The sequence below is a fragment of the Schistocerca americana genome, chromosome 1 (assembly GCF_021461395.2).
Source record: "Schistocerca americana isolate TAMUIC-IGC-003095 chromosome 1, iqSchAmer2.1, whole genome shotgun sequence".
Taxonomy (NCBI): Eukaryota; Metazoa; Arthropoda; class Insecta; order Orthoptera; family Acrididae; genus Schistocerca; species Schistocerca americana.
Window position 1 is genome coordinate 531,882,667 of NC_060119.1, and position 16,368 is coordinate 531,899,034.

A 16,368-nucleotide genomic window follows, 5' to 3' on the forward strand; every position below is an offset into this window, starting at 1 on the left:
TTCACTACACCGTCCTCAGTAGCAAATCTGCATTTCCACGCTGCCTTTTGCCATTATTTTTGGGTGGAAACATTCTCATTCTTAGTTTAACGTATAGGAAATTCTAGAAGAAGCCATAATATATCACTTACCACAGCGCAATTTCCATTTTCAGAATAGGCGTACATCCACGTCAAAAAGTAATGCAGTTTTGTGCCTGGATAACATAGACTGCAGTTTGAAAATTACTTTGCTGTTTATTGAAGTGCTTCAGACATTTTCTATACTGGTTTTCAACAGATTTGCCATCATTTGTATAAATAGTTTCCCGTTTTCTCTCCTCCTGCATTACCGAATACCCACACTTATACAAACAACGATTCGAATACACGAGTTAAATATTACACTGAAACTTTGTCTCAGACCAAAAGTTTTTTGTTCTGTTAACGTGTAACCAGTGTCAATGTTTTACTCAAATGATCAGCGTACACTGATAAGCCAAACCAGTACGAGCACTCCCCACCGCTACACTGAGTGCCACCTGGCGGGGTTGCAGGCATGCGACGTCGTAAGGAAACTGACTAAGTGCAGCAGAGGCCAACGGGGAACCATTCTAGCAACGACACGGACTTCAGCGAGCATCCATGCCTACTTGTTGAAGGACGGTGAAACCACAAGCAAGTCACAGGGTGCTGGACGCCCACGCCACATCACGCCCTGTTCGGGCGCTTGCTAGCTCTGTAAACCAGGATAGGCGGCGATCTGTGACAGATCTGACGGCAAAGAACAATGCTGGAGCTGTCAAAAGTGTTTCTGAGCACACAGCTCATCGTAAGTTACTGAACATGGCTCCCCACAGCAGACGATCACTAAATATTCCCATATGTACTTGACGATTCACGGAATTACGATTGAAGGGCTCAAGGGAGACTGTACCGTGTGTCGCTTCGTCGAACGAGTCACTTTTCTCGTTACACCAGGTCGATAGTAGCGTCCGGATGCGCCGTCACCCAGGTAAACATCACTCGAAACATGCACCGTCGCCCAGACAGTATTACGCTGGGGGCGGTATTACGCTGTGAGGGGCATTCACCTGCGCCAGACATGGGACCTGTGGTAGTAATCGGAGGCACTTCGACAACTTCGCCTACTTCGATGACATCTTCCAGCAGGACTAGGGCAGCCTCACAAACCCAAAATCTTACTACAGTGGTTTGAGAAACGTGCTTGCGAACTCACATTAATGTCTACGCCACCAAATTCGCCTAATATGAAACAGATGGAACACATTTGTGACGCTATCGGTCGTCAACTCCGGTCCGCAAAACTCCGTGCAGTAATTTAAGAGTATTTCGTGAGCAGATGTGGGGCAAGACGCTATAAAGTTCTGGCTTATCACTGCATCTCCTCAAGTACGGACGACGTTATGACGATAATATAGCTGTAGCATGTCGTCTCGATCCAAATGGATTTTGGAGTGAATTTCTCTTCTTTAAGTCCTATGGGAAAAACTTACTTCTGGTGATACGAGAGGGAAAAATGTTCGTGCTACTGAAAATGTTTGCGGTAAATGTGTGTATACCAGGGTGCTACTGAAAAATTTATCTCTTTGATGCTCGTGCCGTGCAGAGCAGATACTTACAAGGGAACCTCCACATCGCACCCCCCTCAAATTTAGTTATAAGTTGGCACAGTGGACAGGCCTTGAAAAACTGATCAATCGAGAAAACAGGAAGAAGTTGTGTGGAACTATGAAAAAAACTAGCAAAATATACAAACTGAATAGTCCATGCGCAAGATACGCAACATCAAGGATAGTATGAGCTCAGGAGCGCCGTGGTCCCGTGTTTAGCGTGAGCAGCTGTGGAACGAGAGTTCCTTGGTTCAAGTCTTCCCTCGAGTGGAAAGTTTACTTTCTTTATTTTCGCGAAGTTATGATCTGTCCGTTCGTCCATTGACGTCTCTGTTCACTGTAATAAGTTTAGTGTCTGTGTTTTGCGACCACACCGCAAAACCTTGCGATTAGTAGACGAAAGAACGTGCCTCTTCAATGGGAGCTGAAAACATTTGATCGCAAGGTCATAGGTCAACAGATTCCTCCACAGGAAAACACGTCTGACATATTCTATACGACACTGGTGACGGGATGTGCGTCACGTGACAGGAATATGTTGTCGACCCACCTAACTTGTGCACTTGGCGAATGGGTAAAAAGATTGTTCTACCTCGCCCGATTTAGGTTTTCTTGTGGATGTGATAATCACTCCCAAAAAGTGGTGAAAACATAAGAGTTTGTCACATAAGCTGCAACAAATGAACAGTTTCACAATCGCACAGTTTTTCCTGTGCTCTGTCAAAACATATGTTTTTAACGTTTTCAAATTTTTCCGTGTGTAGACCGTCAAATCCTGCATATGTCCAAGGAAATCTGAACATGTCCCGGAATTTTGGAGAGCGAAGTTGATTACGTGTGAGTACCTGAACTTTGATAATTGTCTGAAAATAAGAAATTAAACTTTTCACTCGAAGCTTGACTTGAACAAAGTACCTCTCGTTCCGCAGCTCCTCACGCTAACCACGGGACCACGGCGCTCCTTAGCTTACTCTCTCCTTGATGTTGCCTATCTTGCGCATGGACTACTCAGTTTGTATTTTTTGCTTATTTTTTACATAGTTCCGCACAACTTCTTCCTGTTTTCTCGATTGATCTGTGTTCAGTTTTTCAAGGCCTATCCACTGTGCCAACTTATAACTAAATCTGAGTGGGGTGCGATGGGGAGGTTCCCTTGTTAGCAATATCCGTAGACCTTTTGAATCTCTTTCCACATGTCTCATTATCAAATTTTAAATTGAGAGCATACTGTCAAGATGTACATAAGGTCAACTTAGCTGTCACATTACCTTGTATAGACACGATGCGTGTCATTTTGCTGTGTACTTGCATGAACGTCGAGCTGCGTACGTTATTTGTGTATACTTCTGTGAATACTTTGACATACGTTCGAACAGTGTAAATATCTTTGGCGCTCTTCTGGAATCTTTCAGTTCGGAGAGATTGCAATAATTACGTTATTAACAGCCTAGGACAAATTCTTAGTTTCTAAGGTTGTTAAGGAGAGTTGATGCATGAGTGATCTTTTGTTCACATTTACATGTATGTCCTCTGCTTTTGTTTTGCAGCAGTACCCAAACCTTTGGAACCATCCCCACCTTTCTGCTGCTCTCCCGCTTCAGGTGGGTTACGTGTTAACGATTTTTAATTTGACTCAAATGAAAGATAAAAATCTAACTGCTTTCATTTCTTAATATTTCTATTTGCGAGTCCAGACGTAGTGGAACTTAGTGGTCACTGTAATTTCCGTAAAAATACTTATGTTTCAACAGAAGATGAAAGCAATGCACAATGTGGCGATGCAACAGTATCAAGATTTGTCCCTTCCTAACCCATTCTCAAGCCGCAGGCGGGAAGACTGCCTTCTGAAATACTTCCAAATAAGTCTAAATTCCTCTTACGACATTATCATGAGATACGTATGACAGGAAGCAAGATATTTTTGGTTCATTTTGGAACCCGAGCTCTCATACGCATAAAAGTAAGCTTTGATGTGATGCATAACTTCTTTCTTCTAGAATCTCCCGCTAAAGGACGTTGAAAATTACTGAGATACGCGCCGACCGACCCAGTAAACCCTTCTCTGAGTTTCCTTTATCTCTTTTATTAATCTAAAATTGTAAGCATCCCACACAGATGGATTAACACGGCAACAGTACATGTCTAATTCCTGTAATACTGCAGGATAATGGAAACACAGATTCCTTTCACATCCCGCGTATCTGACGATTTTAGTATCACACCTGAGCAGCGTAGGTATCAGTGTCTCTCAGTCGGAATTTCATATTATGGCGGAAAGTTAAGGCTTTTGCTGGCAACAGCCTGAGAAATGTTTCGAATTTCTAAGCTTACTAACAAATTCTGATGTATTTTAAAGTTCAGATTTACATTTTACTTTTAGTGATTCACGAGGCAGCAAAAGCTCCTTCCGGTCCATACACAACCACGACTTTTCATCCTGGTGCTGAAACTTTTGCAGGCGAGTGCCGTGTTGACAGTTCTAACCTCATTAAGATGAAAGCTACGAGACAAATTGCGAGGACGGAGGATGTTAGTACATCTACATCTACATGATTACTCTGCAATTCACATTTAAGTGCTTGGCAGAGGGTTCATCGAACCACAATCATACTATCACCCTACCATTCCACTCCCGAACAGCGCGCGGGAAAAACAAACACCTAAACCTTTCTGTTCGAGCTCTGATTTCTCTTATTTTATTTTGATGATCATTCCTACCTATGTAAGTTGGGCTTAACAAAATATTTTCGCATTCGGAAGAGAAATTTGGTGACTGAAATTTCGTAAATAGGTCTCGCCGCGACGAAAAACGTCTTTGCTTTAATGACTTCCATCCCAACTCGCGTATCATATCTGCCACACTCTCTCCCCTATTACGTGATAATACAAAACGAGCTGCCCTCGATGTCCTCCGTCAATCCCACCTGGTAAGGATCCCACACCGCGCAGCAATATTCTAACAGAGGACGAACGAGTGTAGTGTAGTTAGTACACGTGCCTGCTACTTTCCATCAGTATTATCAAGACCAGTCGTTGGATAACTTAGTGAAGTTCACTCTTTATCGAAATATTTATCACTGAACGATGAAACTAGTCAGTTAGCGGAGATTTATTGGTACTTATTGGAAACCTCCATGACCCCACTAGTTGTAAAATCCTTAACAGTTCTTCTTTTTAGGCATATTCCTTGATTTTATATTTGCGATAGGCAGCGTTCAGCATAATGACCTAAAAGTTGTACAGTTGTTCTGTAAAGAATCATTTTCTTAGATAAACAGGATATTCCCAATATCTTATCAATGTTCAAATGTGTGTAAATTCCTAAGGTACCAAACTGCTGAGGTCATCGGTCCCTAGACTTACACACTACTTAAACTAACTTAAGCTAAGAACAACACACACACACATGCCCGAGGGAGGACTCCAACGTCATGGCACCTCAAACTGCGCGGCCACTCCGCGCTGCTATCCTGTCAATAAATCGAAGCCAGCTACATACTTCTTTCGCTCACAGAAAAGAGATATATTTGTTTCGAAAGTCTTTCATTAACATATGTACGGTACCACAAAATAGCTGTCGAAATCCCAGTATTTAAAGTGTCTGCACAAATTTAATTCTTCTAACACACTTCTCTTTCCAGAACATTTTATCCCTGTGTACTGAGTTTTACCCAAAAAATGATTCCATAACTTATTAATGAACAGAATAGCGCAGAATGAACCAATTTTTCGTCTTAATTCGTCTATGGCTGTAACCACACGTACTGCATGTGTAACTTAAATAATTCACTGAATAAAACCATCAGGGAGGTTTGCTATTTGAGGCAACAATCAACACCATTTAGTTCTTTTAGTTCATTGTTCGAATAAACACCCGGTGTAGGTTCTGGTGTTTTATTAAAGTTATTTAGCTGATTGTGCTAAATTTTATCAAATTCAAGCAAAATACTTTTTCCTAGAGCTATTTGCTGAAAATTACTAAGATTTTTGTTTGCTGCGTCGGTAGGAGACATTATGATATTGATTATACCTGGACCTATTTCAGCTGCAAAAAGGAAAAGATTTGCTTCTTATGAGGACGTTATGCTTTCATATGACGTCATACAGGATGAAAAGCCGAGATTTTGCACCTCAGATTGCTTTTGACACTTAGAGATGTTTGTAATTTGTTTACACGTATACGAATAGCGGCCTATGGCTCATGAACAAACAGAAGCGCTGTCTCGTAACTTCATTAATAACACAGCTACAGGCATGACTTTGTTTTTCTTTGTTTATTTATTCGAATAACGAGGGTACGATAAATCAACTTTGGTTTTTCTTCTTTATGTTTAATTTTCGTTGCTCCCTGACTTCCTTCATCATTCGAGAGTGTCGCTCCTTTTCCTCCTGGACCCACTTTCTTCCCTTTGCAGTCCTCGCTCTTTCCTGCCTTTTGCATTGTTTCTCTAGAAACTATTCTGTTATCTGTTACGGCAATTCTAATTTCCGTGGTTTAAATATCTTTGTCACTTTCAGTGAACAATGTGTTTTAGGATTTGTAGCTTTTTAGTAAGGTCTTCTTACTTAGACACATTCGGAATTTACGTACATAAAACAGTAGTTTTCATTTCTTCATTACATAGTTAGCTTTTCCAATTTCGAATAGAACTCTCTGTATGATCTTAACTTGTATTCATCATTTCTATAACTTCTAGGTCTCACTATTTTACTCAAAATTTTTCTTTCAACTTATTCCAGTTTTTAGCATCCCCAAATCTTGTTAGTTGAGGTGTTTCTGCTGCATACAGTTTCCACCGCTGTTTGACAGTATCTTATGTCTGTGTTCGCGGACAAAGTACATTTTTTGTATATGTTTACTGTAATTTGGAATGCTCTTTCCATTTTATGTACTCTGTTCTCCATGGCTACCTTTATTTTTGTGTTAGTTGTTATCCATTCTCGTAAGTATTTAAAACGGTTTGTTTTAGATGTTATATTGTTATGAATTTTAACATTTAGAGGGCAAAATTGATATTTTTCATGTGTTTTTCAAATGCTATTTTAATCTTATTTTGTTTGCTTGTTTCTGTAGTTCTGCGATTTGTTCTTTGATATCGTCGAGAGGGTTTTTAATTAATGCAATGTCTTTTGCAAAACTAGACAATCTGTGTTGATTTTATTTGATTTCTTCCTAGTTGAACACCCTTAGTATCAATGGATTTTCTCCATTCTGTCACTATAACGCGCAGTTCAAAAATACGGGTGGTGAACCATCTCGCTGTCAGTTCAGTTGGCGACGAATTTAATTAATAGAGACAACGGTTTCAGCAGGGGCAAATTATGGAATCTGGCACTTCCTGCAACAAACTCACAAAGACGTAGCAACGGTGCAGCTCGTAGTGATACATGGATATCACCGTGTTGATCGACCGTGCAGCCATAGCTCTAATTTCATGAGTATGTTGTACCTCTTCATCGCCGATCAGCGCCTCTGGCGCCTTGCGTATCTGTGGCCGCATGCGCGTTGGCACGGTCCGCTGGTTTAAAAGGACGGAGTAAGTGCTGACGCGTCCATATGGGGCAGGGGAATCAAATTACAATAAAGGAAAAAAAAAGAAAAGCGGGAGCGTCAGTCACCCGGGTCATTCTGAAGATGGCTGGACGGTATACAGACCAAAATATCGGCCGGCCGAAGTGGCCGTGCGGTTAAAGGCGCTGCAGTCTGGAACCGCAAGACCGCTACGGTCGCAGGTTCGAATCCTGCCTCGGGCATGGATGTTTGTGATGTCCTTAGGTTAGTTAGGTTTAACTAGTTCTAAGTTCTAGGGGACTAATGACCTCAGCAGTTGAGTCCCATAGTGCTCAGAGCCATTTGAACCATTTGAACCAAAATATCGGAAGAAGTGAAATTTACGGGGCTGCACGCCCGAAATTTTATGGAGCTATCAAAATGAATTTCTTTTCCTGGTGGATCGTAGTTGAGTAGTCCTTTGAAGCAGTCCGCGTGTATTCTGCAGTTCTCTGTGTTACTACATGCAATATTCTATGTTTTTCGCTCTATAAACAGTAAACTTGGCGGTGTGTGCATTTTAAAACTATTTTTGAATGTTTTATAAAAGTTCCTTGTGTTTTTATGCTTCAAATGTGGTTCAGCTGACGTTAGTTGATCTTTTATTTCTTATTCTCTGGTCTTTTTGAGTCCATTTCATGCATGTTTCCTTGATACTATAAACCTTTTCCTGTTCTTATCATTTGTATTTGCGTTCCAAATATTCGAAGCTCGTTGTCCCTTTATCTTATCGCCAACATCATTCCACCAAGCATGTTTTCCTTTCTTTTTAAGAGGGGTAGTTTCTTCTGCAGTCTCAATGTCTTTTTAAAGTTGCTCCCAATACCCAAGATTTATGTTTTTTTTCTCAATAGAATTTTGTAACACTTCCTCCAGATAACTTCTGTCTGTCAAACTTCCTGAATTGGTACTGATTCATTTTTCTAAATGCTGGTCTAACCTTGAATTAAATGATAAATACAGGAGGTTGTTATTGTTGTTGTGGTCTTCAGTCCTGAGACTGGTTTGATGCAGCTCTCCATGCTACTCTATCCTGTGTAAGCTTCTTCATCTCCCAGTACTTACTGCAACCTACATCGTTTTGAATCTCCTTAGTGTATTCATCTCTTGGTCTCCCTCCACGATTTTTACCCTCCACACTGCCCTCCAATGCTAAATTTGTGATCCCCTGATGCCTCAGAACATGTACTAAAAACCGGTCCCTTCTTCTTGTCAAGTTGTGCCACAAACTCCTCCCCATTTCTATTCAGTATCTCCTCATTAGTTATGTGATCTACCCATCTAATATCAACATTCTTCTGTAGCACCACATTTCGAAAGCTTCTATTCTCTTCTTGCCCAAACTATTTATCGTCCATGTTTCACTTCCATACATGGCTACACTCCATACAAATACTTTCAGAAACGACTTCCTGACACTTAAATCTATACTCAAATCTATACTCGATGTTAACAACTTTATCTTCTTCAGAAACGCTTTCCTTGCCATTGCCAGTCTACATTTTATATCCTCTCTACTTCGACCATCATCAGTTATTTTGCTCCCCAAATAGCAAAACTCCTTTACTACTTTAAGTGTCTCATTTCCTAATCTAATTCCCTCAGCAGCACCCGACTTAATTCGACTACATTCCATTATCCTCGTTTTGCTTTTGTTGATGTCTATCTTATATCCTCCTTTCAAGACGCTGTCCATTCCGTTCAACTGTTCTTCCAAGTCCTTTGCTGTCTCTGACAGAATTACAATGTCATCGGCGAACCTCAAAGTTTTTATTTCTTCTCCATGGGTTTTAATACCTACAACAAATTTTTCTTTTGTTTCCTTTACTGCTTGCTCAATATACAGATTGAATAACATCTGGGAGAGGCTACAACCCTGCCTCACTCCCTTCCCAACCACTGCTTCCCTTTCGTGCCCCTCGACTCTTATAACTGCCATCTGGTTTCTGTAAAAATTATAAATAGCCTTTCGCTCCCAGTATTTTACCCCTGCCACCTTTAGAATTTGAAAGAGATTATTCCAGTCAACATTGTCAAAATCTTTCTCTAAATCTACAAATGCTAGAAACGTAGGTTTGCCTTTCCGTAATCTTTCTTCTAAGATAAGTCGTAAGGTCAGTATTGCCTCACGTGTTCCAACATTTCTACGGAATCCAAACTGATCTTCCCCGAGGTTGGCTTCTACCAGTTTTCCCATTCGTCTGTAAAGAATTCGCGTTAGTATTTTGCAGCTGTGACTTATTAAACTGATAGTTCGGTAATTTTCACATCTGTCAACACCTCCTTTCTTTGGGATTGGAATTATTATATTCTTCTTGAAGTCTGGAGGAATTTCGCCTGACTCATACATCTTGCGCACCAGATGGTAGAGTTTTGTCAGGACTGGCTCTCCCAAGGCCGTCAGTAGTTCTAATGGAATGTTGTCTACTCCCGGGGCCTTTTTTCGACTCAGATCTTTCAGTGCTCTGTCAAACTCTTCATGCAGTATCGTATCTCCTATTTCATCTTCGTCTACATCTTCTTCCATTTCTATAATATTGTCCTCAAGTACATCGCACTTGTATAGACCCTCTATATACTCCTTCCGCCTTTCTGCTTTCCCTACTTTGCTTAGAACTTGGTTTCCATCTGAGCTCTTGATATTAATACAAGTGGCTCTTTTTTCTCCAAAGGTCTCTTTAATTTTCCTGTAGGCAGTACCTCTCTTGCCCCTAGCGAGATAAGCCTCTACATCCTTTCATTTGTCCTCTAGCCATCACTGCTTAGCCTTTTTGCACTTCCTGTCGATCTCATTTTTGAGACGTTTGTATTCCTTTTTGCCTGCTTCATTTACTGCATTTTTATATTATCTCTTTTCATCAATTAAATTCAATATTTCTTCGGTTACGCAATGATTTCTACTAGCCCTCGTCTTTTTACCTACTTGATCCTCTGCTGCCTTCACTACTTCACCCCTCAGAGCTACCCATTCTTCTTCTACTGTATTTCTTTCCCCCATTCCTGTCAATTGTTCCCTTATGCTCTCCCTGAAACTCTGTACAACCTCTGGTTCTTTCAGTTTATCCAGGTCCCATCTCCTTAAATTCCCACCTTTTTGCAGTTTCTTCAGTTTTAATCTACAGTTCATAACCAATAGATTGTGGTCAGAGTCCACATCTGCCCCTGGAAATGTCTTACAATTTAATACCTGGTTCCTAAATCTCTGTCTTACCATTATATAATCTATCTGATACCTACTAGTACCTCCAGGATTCTTCCATGTATACAACCTTCTTTCATGATTCTTGAACCAAGTGTTAGCTATGATTAAGTGATGCTCTGTGCAAAATTCTACCAGGCGGCTTCCTCTTTCATTTCTTAACCCCAATTCATATTCACCCACTATGTTTCCTTCTCTCCCTTTTCCCACTCTCGAATTTCAGTCACCCATGACTATTAAGTTTTCGTCTCCCTTCACTACCCGAATAATTTCTTTTATATCATCATACATTTCATCAATTTCTTCATCCTCTGCAGAGCTAGTTGGCATATAAACTTGTACTACTGTAGTAGGCATGCGCTTCGTGTCTATTTTAGCCACAATAATGCGTTCACTATGCTGTTTGTAGTAGCTTACCCGCACTCCTATTTTTTTATTCATTATTAACCCTACTCCTGCGTTACCTCTATTTGATTTTGTATTTATAACCCCGTATTCACCTGACCAAAAGTCTTGTTCCTCTTGCCACCGAACTTCACTAATTCCCGCTATATCTAACTTTAACCCATCCATTTCCCTTTTTAAATTTTCTAATCTACCTGCCCAATTAAGGGAACTGACATTCCACGCTCCGATCCGTAGAACGCCAGTTTTCTTTCACCTGATAATGACGTCTTCTTGAGTAGTCCCCGCCCGGAGATCCGAATGGGGCCCTACTTTACCTCTGGAATATTTTACCCAAGAGGACGTCATCATAATTTAACCATACAGTAAAGCTGCATGCCCTCGGGAAAAATTGCGGCTGTAGTTTCCCCTTGCTTTCAGCCGTTCGCAGTACCAGCACAGCAAGGCCGTTTTGGTTAGTGTTACAAGGCCAGATCAGTCAATCATCCAGACTGTTGTCCCTGCAACTATTGAAAAGGTTGCTGCCCCTCTTCAGGATCCACACGTTTGTCTGGCCTCTCAACAGATACCCCTCCATTGTGGTTGCACCTACGGTAGGGCCATCTGTATCGCTGAGGCACGCATTTGCATAGAGTAGTTCCATTGAAAAATGTCTGCTTTCAGCAACGTGATCGAGTTGTTTTTCACCACAAGTCGGATTTGATATACCCATGTAGTTTGTTTTCTAGGAAGTTGTTTTGAAAAGTATAGATTTTAATACTATTGTATGCTGTCTGCCTGGGCTTAAGAGTTTTTCTTCATTTGCTTTGGTTCTTTTATGTGCTGGGAACTTTCCTGCTATTGATCTGTGATGTGGTTCTTTGTCTATTTGCACAGTAAAGTCTCCAGGCAGTAAAACTGCATTTTTCGATTTAATGTGCTCTGTGGTGTTTGCCATATTTTGCCAAAAATTTTGTATTTGCTTCTAATGTGTTCTGTTTCATTTGTTGGGGAGTGCATATTTAAAATAGTGTAAACTCTGTTTGATGATTTACATATTAGTGTGGAAAGTCTTTCATTAGTTCAGTTAAAATCTGTTGTTTAGTTTAAAACATTGTTGTTTACAGTGAACTCTCTTCAGAATTTGGATACAGTCTTCATAATTCGTTTTCCTGGTTTTCCGTTAAATATCCTGAATTCTTCTCAATGAGAAAGTTGTTCGTCAGTAAATATTGTTTTTTGGAGTGTTGTTATCATTGTTTTTTTCCTTTGGAAAGTTTATAAAAGTTTCAATTTTTCCTGTTTTTTAAGGGAGAAATTACATTTCTTTTATGGAACAGTGCTACTTTTTGACCCCAGAATAGCAGAGCTAAGCAACACAAATTCAATGGTACAAAATATTTGCTGATCCAGTAAGAAATCGCTTATTTAAAATAACTGAATTTATGCATTTTTTGTGCTAAGAGGCACAAGATACTTCGCATCCCAGAGGAAGAAATATAACGATATCATTTATGTGATCATACTGAACATCTCTGAATAGGACTGCCTCTTACTATCCATTGGCTTGGAAATAGATGGTTTAATGTATCTCTCGCTACTGAAGAATTATGAGCAGGCCATTCACCATGAAGGAAACAACATTTGACGAGATCTTGAGGTCATGTTTTCTAATAACAAGGGTATGATAATTGCAAGATATGTGTGCAATTTTCGCCTTTCAATGTATCGTTAATAAAATAAGGGGGTAATCACGTGCTGTCCGATTACACCACACCACACGTTCGCACTCTACTGTCGTTTATCCAACGCACGACGAAGCCAATGTAGGTTTACCGTTGACCAGTAGTGAACGCTTCGTAGGCTTTTAACCCAGTGATCTGTCAAAGTGACTTCGTCGGTAAAGAATACCATCTCAAAACAATTTGTTTTTCTATATAACCCACTGACAGAGTTCAAAACGGTGTTTAAAATATCTGTCATGTAGCTCTTGATGTAGAAAAGTAAGGGAAGATTAATATTTATGCCTATGAAGAATACAAATAGCGCTACTTTGACCGATACCAACAACTCTTTGTTTTTTTTTACACGAAGTGACCAACGAATTTATTGCAGCAACTGCTGGTTCGTTGGCAGTATTCCTTCGTACAAGTTCTCTTGGGGCAAAATTTCCAATATCGTGAAGGATTTTCAGTGTTTCAACGAAGGTAGGACGTACTTTCAGCGTTTATCTGGAAACTGTTCCACGTATATTTCTGCTCTTGATGCATTTAATTAACTTTCGGCATAAACTGGGAACATGTCGACCAGTTCTTCGTAATCGAATGGCGTTGTCAACTCGAAAATATTTTATGCAATATTAATGATTCGATTCTGTTGCTGTTTTACAAGAAACACACTGTATTTAAATTGTGACATTTCTCACAACAAACTTGATCAATGTAGTGGTTCAACTATCTCTCAATTAACTCCTATGTCTAAGCGGCGCAGGGCCTTTGGGCAGGCTCGTAATCTTCCGGGTAATGGGTTAATCAATGGTCACATCAACAGGACTAAAGTATCTACATTCAGTATATTCTTGCTTAGTGAATGATTCTTAGATCTGCAAAAAGTGTGAATTTCATCCAGTCGAGATCTGTTATTCTGTCAGCAAAAAAAGTGTACGTAAGTTCATTTAAAAAAAGAAAAAAACTAAATTTATGCCTGTATCGCCGTTATTAACGAAGCTTCGAGAAGTCATTGCTCTTTGTTTCATGGGCCCTTGTTCACTGTTCGCCGAAATCAGAAGAGATTATAAGTGTCTGTATCGGGTGAAAAGCGATTTTTGGTGAGTAATTTAGTCGCCCCACGCTGTATATTAGCGTGGAAAGGCTGAATTCCGTTGCTGGTCATTAACCATTCAAACTAGAAACTAAAAGTACTTTTCTTCCTCTATTATTCATGGAAGACCGTTGTTTTTTCAATCCGTTGCAGGCCAACAGCAGGCGCTGCACATATCCGAGATCACTTGGCTTGGCGGTGTGTCTAACTCCTCACACGTCACACTTGAAGTGAATGGCACGGCAGAAACCTACGAACTGGCCCTGAACAAGGTAAGCAAGTAGTTCAAAGTAGGCAGCACTGACAAGGCCACGTATTTGTTTTTAATTATGTGATGGTAGGTTATTTACATGCTTGTATTAATGGTAATCATAGCAGTTTGCTTGTGTTTGGTTTGTATTACCTCTGGTTGTCGAAAAGTATCGACTGTAGAAATCATTTGTATGACATCTCGAGTAGTGAGCCTATCATTCCAAGGCGAGAATTAAATATGAAGTGTTTCGTTTTTGATGGACATACGACGTCGATTAAGAACTGCAAATTAGAGGCAATTTTTTGACAAAAACATTATCTGCCTCTTAGCTTTACTGTTATTTTAGAACGCCATACGGCTACTAAGTTATGCTGATGAGTCTCTGGACTCCGCGCTGAAATCATTTTGCAAGATAAGCACATAATGTGAAACAATGTGGCGGATTTGTGATCGGATTTTCTTTCAGCATCAGTCCACAGAGGGTGCATTCGAGACGTAGCTGTACGTTCCACAAGTTAGACAATTCCGTCAAACACGTTTTATACGTCGTACACTAACTGTTCTAGATCGTACTTCACCATCTAGTCAGCATGTATTTTTTGACGTGTTACAGAGGACTTAAGTTGCAAATAAATAAGCTGCCCCAAAAAAGCTTCGCAATAGCCCCATAACTTGAATATTTTCTGTTTTTTCTTTTTTTTTTTAATTGGAAAAATACTCCTTAGTCACAAGAAAACGCAAAGTACAAGCACTTGTGTGATGGGGTGAAAGTAAATCCGCATTTTCACTGCAGGTGAGTAAAGCGCAATGTCACCAAATGTAAATGGTAGACAGGGCCAGCGGATAAGCTAAAACTTACAGCTCATAGTTACCGCGAGGAGGGCGCAACAGAAATGCGCGGTGCCTTGTAGGAGACCTCTGGGTGAGATATGAAGACCAAAACATCGTGTAACTATCTGCACTTGGTCATTACGTCCTCTAGGCGTCCATTACAAACAATAGTACGAACGCTCTAACGCTGTGGTACACGAAGGACATGACAAGGGAGCAACTGGAATGGAACCTCAACAAGTGACGCGGCGTTGTCTTCGGTAACGAATGCAAGATGTGTCTGACATCAGATCGTCGTGGTACAAGAGTGCTGAGGTGACGATGTACCATTGCACTTCCCACCCATACAGTCACACATGTCGCAGCATGGAGGTGGGTCAGTCGTGTTTTGGGCCAGGATCGTGTATGTACTTCAGACCTCTCTCATCGCTGTCAAGAATAATTTGAGGACTGTGCAGTATCGAGGAAGCGGTATCGTCCCTTTTTATAGACAACATTTAGGCGATGGAGTCATCTACGAGAATACAGGAGCACAACGTGCCCTCGTCGTGAACACATTCCTCCAGGCAAGCAGAATTCAACCGAATTGGGTGGTGTGCAGTATTGCAGTATATGGTGACAGAAAGTTGACTGACCGTGTGGGGGGCCGGTTAAAACTTGCAGTGCGTCACCACAGGAAGCCTCATAACACCTGATGGCCCCCAGAGGGCTGAGGCCGTGCAGTCGAACAGGACTGCGCAGCGTCTCGACCACTAAGGGAGATAAGAGCATGTTACAATGAACGGGGCGGAGCAGCACGGCGTTGAATGCTACCCGACAGCAGATTTTCATTTCACAGGTGTACAAAGATCAGCATTTTCTGGAAAGCTACCTCTATTTAATGACCTTAGGGTTTCACACCCCCAGTCTCTTTGTTCATGATTGTGACCGTTATATATAAAACTACAGACGGTCCGGCTGCTCTTGCAGGTATCTTTCAGCATCCTAATGAAGACTGCCTGGAGAAGTACGAGGGCTGTCCAGAAAGTAAGTTACAATCGATCGCGAAATGGAAACCACTGGGAAAGTCCGGTAAAGCTTCGCACAGATGTGTTGGTCAGTGTCTCTAGTATGCCCGTCAATCGTGTTGCGATGCTCTTTTCAGTTTTGAGTGAACAGTGAGCACGTAAAGATGCGTAGGGAATAGCGTCTGCCGCCAAGTACGAGGGCCTGGTATGAGATTTCGCCTACGTCATGCAGCCCATATAACACAACTGTCGTGCAGTTCCTTCTTCAAGTCAATTCTCGGCCGCACACTGCAGGGGCAATGAAGACACTCCTGCAGCGTTTCCGATGAGAAGTGTTTGATCACCCACAATACAGTCCGTAATTGGCTCCCCCTGAGTCTCATTTCTGCTCACAAAAACCGCTGGCCATGAAGACAAAATTTTTCGACAGACAACGAGCTGCAGACCCGGCCGAAAGTACAGGCGGCTGCTTTCTACGACGATGAGATTGGAAAGTTTATACAAAACTACGACAAAACTCGAAGTTGGAGCGGCGACTATGTAGAGAAGTAGGTGGAAGGTGTACCCAACTGTTGCAAATAAAATGTTTCTGGTTTTCACTGTGGTTTCCGTTACGCGACCGATCGTAACTTACTTCCTGGACAGCCCTCGTAGTACAAAGGTCAGTGGTCATACCATACATGACGCGTAAATACGCCCAGAAGAATTTTG

General features: G+C 41.1%; 1 protein-coding gene across 6 annotated transcripts in view; it reads left to right on the forward strand.

Moving 5' to 3' along the window:
* Positions 1-16,368, forward strand: part of LOC124605423 (inter-alpha-trypsin inhibitor heavy chain H4-like) — a 262,768-nt gene that overhangs the window by 230,964 nt on the left and 15,436 nt on the right. For 3 of the 6 annotated variants that reach the window (XM_047137099.1, XM_047137090.1, XM_047137082.1), the window contains exons 17-18: positions 3,160-3,213; positions 13,720-13,838. The exons of 1 other annotated variant lie outside the window; for it this stretch is intronic. In XM_047137099.1, the coding sequence (XP_046993055.1) occupies positions 3,160-3,213; positions 13,720-13,838 (173 nt within the window). The remainder of the gene's footprint in view (positions 1-3,159; positions 3,214-13,719; positions 13,839-16,368) is intronic. 2 more of the 6 variants (XM_047137108.1, XM_047137125.1) reach the window with 2 other exon arrangements.